Source organism: Zea mays, chromosome 6, assembly GCF_902167145.1.
Source record: "Zea mays cultivar B73 chromosome 6, Zm-B73-REFERENCE-NAM-5.0, whole genome shotgun sequence".
In the NCBI taxonomy this organism is placed as follows: domain Eukaryota; kingdom Viridiplantae; phylum Streptophyta; class Magnoliopsida; order Poales; family Poaceae; genus Zea; species Zea mays.
This window is the reverse complement of record NC_050101.1, coordinates 145,045,038-145,049,364: the sequence shown is the minus strand read 5'-3', so window position 1 is coordinate 145,049,364 and position 4,327 is coordinate 145,045,038. Positions and strand designations below refer to the sequence as shown.

At 40.7% G+C, this 4,327-nt stretch overlaps 1 protein-coding gene across 1 annotated transcript; it reads right to left on the bottom strand.

Moving 5' to 3' along the window:
- Nucleotides 1–2,945: 2,945 nt before the first annotated feature.
- LOC100277697 (uncharacterized) lies at nucleotides 2,946–3,979 on the bottom strand. Its single transcript, NM_001374034.1, has one exon. It carries the CDS (start codon nucleotides 3,867–3,869, stop codon nucleotides 3,114–3,116), a length of 756 nt encoding a protein of 251 aa, NP_001360963.1. The 5' UTR covers nucleotides 3,870–3,979; the 3' UTR covers nucleotides 2,946–3,113.
- Nucleotides 3,980–4,327: the final 348 nt, after the last annotated feature.

Genomic DNA, 4,327 nt, shown 5'->3' with positions numbered 1-4,327 from the left:
AATAATACTACTGATGTCTGGCCTATTCTCCAAGTCATTCTTCACATAAAACCACTCCTTCGTTCAGGAGTTTGGCCATTTGCTGTGATATGCTAAGCTAGGTAGTGGGCCTCTTTCCAGTATTGAAAGATATAACATCCGAAGTTATTATGCACTTGTTCTTTCCCAATTGCCTTCATCTTATAACGGAGCTCATGGATCTAGTAGAAGCATTCTGCATTTGGTTCGACACCTTGGATTCTAACAGCCCAGATAAAGACCTCTAGCCTCATTATCGCATTGGGAGTCAATTGATGATGATATATGTCCAATTTCTTCAACACTTCCATAACCATCCTATGGAGCGAGAATAGAAGCCAAGCTTTTAGAAAGCTTCAGAATACCACCACCTCATTCTTCTCTAGTAACGGGACAATATATTCCCCATCGAGTCTAACAATGTCAATATTGCTAATATAATTAGTATTATTCAAAACCTAAATATGACCCTTCATCATTGTCGATTTACTGAAGCATACATGGCTCAGCTTCGATGGTCGATCTTCGCCATCATCCTCTTCGAACTCAAAATCTTCACTCTTCTCGCCAGATTCTTCGACTAGCTCAGTGAAGACATCTTCATAACCTTGTTGATCGCATCTCTCTTAGCAGCATCTGAAACTATCACGATGACCAACTCAGTGCTTGACTTCTCCGCCATTGCTCAACAAATGAAGCTTTCAAACAAAAAAGCTAACAAACTTGGTGCGCGAAACTAGCAAAGTTGAAGAAAGCTTCGAAGGCAAAGAAAATAGAGACAGTAAACAACAAATGTTGTGTCTGGCTCCCGGTCTCTCGGTTCATTTTATATAAAAAGGGAACGAAATTCGAGGTTCATGTACACTCACTCACTACAAAGTGGTCCCCTGTGTTAGACATTTGCAAAAGCGTATTTTTTAAGAATTCTTTTTTAGTAGCGAGCTCCGAGAAGGTGTTTTTCAGACCTTCAGCACGAGGCCTCCATTTATTTCGTGGTCTGAGCTCGTTACGAAGAACGAAGTAATACCACGATGGGCTACTGTTGGGGGCTCTTCTCCTGCCGAAGCTACTCAAAACATTAATACACCAATGGTTTTAAGTCTATTTCAGGTCCTTCTAAACAGTGATGAAATTGGCTATCGTCCGAAAACCTTTGGTTAAACGGTGTATGCATGGAGGTGAGATTATGAAGCTTCAGCCCTGTGTTCTAGACACGCCATAGAGCCTGAGGGCATATAGTTTCTATGTATAGGGCCCGAAAGTATATTTAAAATTCTATATGAAGTTGTACGGTGACTCGTCACTACAAATATAGGTACAAAGAGGATCTCATGGAAAGATCCGGATCGCTCTGCCTCCGAAGCTGCAATTACCTTACTTTCATATCATCCCTTGAAGGTATATGTATTTGCAGCCATGAAAAGATAATAAAGGAAACACAATAGTAATGATCTCTCTCAAGCATTTCTATTCTATTATCCGAAGGCCTTTAATTATAATAAACTTCCTCAATCTATCCATTAGATAGATTGAATGAATGAAAGTCTTTTATCTCTAATTGTGTTGCCCTGTTTTGGTCCCCTCAGGAATTAAAGCAGGTGACCAACACCGGCAGACAAAACTACAAACCTAATAAAATCTGATTTATGTTGTCACAAAGACAATTAACAAATTAGAATGGTTTGTATAGTCTGTTATAACCAAAAATATTATTATATTATAACACAAAGACTGATAATAAATTATAAAAGTAATACTTTTCTTATACCGTTGTTAGTATAAGATTGAAAGATTGTAGTCTGGAAAATTGTCTTCAAATTCGGACAACTAAAGCATAGAAAAAGTGATTATAGTTCACACAAACGTTTAAAAGTTTAAAGATGTGAAAATCAGTTTCATGAATACATGATCCACCATTGCTCTCCTAGAAATTTATTTCCTCTGGATAGTTGCATGACAGTACCTAGAAAACATATTGTGTCTACAGATGCTTGCTTAGAGATGTCTCAAAACCATCCTTAAAATCAATTTTATCCTCAAGATTTTTTTTAAAGTGAAAGAAAGAGCCTACTGGCCGGCATAGAAGATCATGCTTTATACGAAGTCTGTCTGTTTATCTATCTATTTGTTTATCTATTTATCTATCTGTCTGCATGCCTGTCTGTCTGTCTATCTATCTCTATCTATATGTGTATATCTATCTATGATTGTCACGTTTATTTGACAAGAGGTGGAGAATAGTAGCGCCAAATGCCAAAAATACGACTGATTGAAAAATTCTATAACGGAGCATCTGGATCCCTTCATTTTATAGGAATTAGAATTCACTCACTAAAGTAACTTATTTAGTTTGGAATTTGACGTTCCATCACTTTCGAAAGTTCAGATATAAACCTATCTCAAATTCATAGGGTGGAGAACGAGAAATGATTTTATGCATTAATAGAATTTGTTTCTACTCTGTAACTTACATGACACTCTTTGTCTCACTCATCTATAGTAAAAATGTAGCACATAAATATCTCCGATATCTTGCTAATACTAATATACAAACATATTTTGAATAATACCGAATTAACTTAATTGATATAAATCTAAATTACTATTATTAGAATGGAATTTAATTCCAATGATCCAAACGGGACGTAAGGGTGTTTGAATGCGGGCTAATAGTTAGTGGCTAAAATTAGTTGAGACATCCAAAGACCCTAGCTAATAGTTCAGCTATTAATTATTTTTGGTAAATTAGTTAATAGTTATGTAGTTGTTTGTTAGCTAGTTAATTTCACTCATAATTTTTAACCAACTAACTATTAGTTATATTAGTTATAGTGCATTCAAACACCCCGTAATCTTGTTTTGGAACACCAGCAATTAACACAGACATGAAAAAAAAAGTCTATAAACTTGTTTTGGAACACCAGTAATTAACACAATACCAGAGAAGGATGCAGTATACTTTTTTTTGATACATCCTTGTATCCAGATTTCTATTGTTCGTCGGCACCCTACAAATTATGTGGGTGTTATATGTGAAGGGTGAATGTCGTCGATAGAAGCGCTGGATCCACACGTGACACGTCCCCGCCGTCCGTTCAGTATGGAGCGTCGTCGTCCTGCACCTGCCTGCAGCGAAGTCCCTTCACATCCTTCTTCCAGAACACATCTTCATCGTCGTTGCCGCAACAACCATCGTCGGTTTCTTGTACACCTTCACGCTCATCACGCCTGCTGCCTCGCTGACACGCCTTTTTGAAAGCACGGCCGGCCTTCTTCTTGAGCGCCAGCGACCTCGACCGGAGGTGCAGCCAAGCCATCAATGGCATCACCACCGTCTTGACATTTCTTGACAGCGTCGTCACAGATGGCGGCGGCTGTAGCGCGGGGGCGTCCAGCTGACGGCCAATCACGTACCCGAACGGAAGCTTTCGGACGATCTTCACGGGAGAGGCCGGGGGAGGGCGGCGTTCGACGCTGCCGGTTGGGAAGATCGGCGGCGCGCTGAGCCGGAACGACGGGGCCTGGGAGTCGTCGTCGATGCCCCTGGAGGAGGAGCGCAGCTCGGAGCTGTTCGCGGACGCGAACGTATCCGCGTCGTCGCTCTCCTCACGCTCACGAGGACTCCCATCCTTCTTGCTGGCGTCCTCCTTCTTGGCACCCCAAGAGAGCGATCTGAACGCTTGGGGGATGCGCTGCCTGTGCTTCAAGGGCAGGAGAAGTAACTTCATTACCTTCTTGTTCACCTTCTTGCGTGGCTCTTCGTCGGTGGAGCGGCGCGAGCCATCGTCGGAACTTTCGATGGCGTGGACACAGGCAGGGGACGAGGTGTGTCTCCAGAGAGACCTCTGCATTCTCTCCCTCTGTCTCTGTCTGTCTCTCTCGCTCTCTCTCTCTCTGCGAGGAAGACACAGCAAACAATGGAAGGAGATGCAAGAGTGCGAATACGGGGAAGAAATAAAATGAATGAACCAGATTCTATCAGATCAACTCTGATATCTTATATCTTGATGGATTATTTTTATATGCACATTAATAGGGAAATAAAGGCTGACATTCATTTGGGTTCAAAAATGGGTACGCCGCATTTGGCATAGGGAGATTGCCAAATATTCAGTAGTAAAGGATATCCATATGGTGTGTTCACAGATATACAAAGTCATAAAAGACATCTTTATACTAACATTATACATATCCATATATTATTATTATTATTATCGCCGCAAAATGGTACCAACATATCAAGAGTATTGATTAGTAAAGGATAGAGCATGAACTGCAGAATAAAGGCCGTAGCTACTAGCATGTAAGA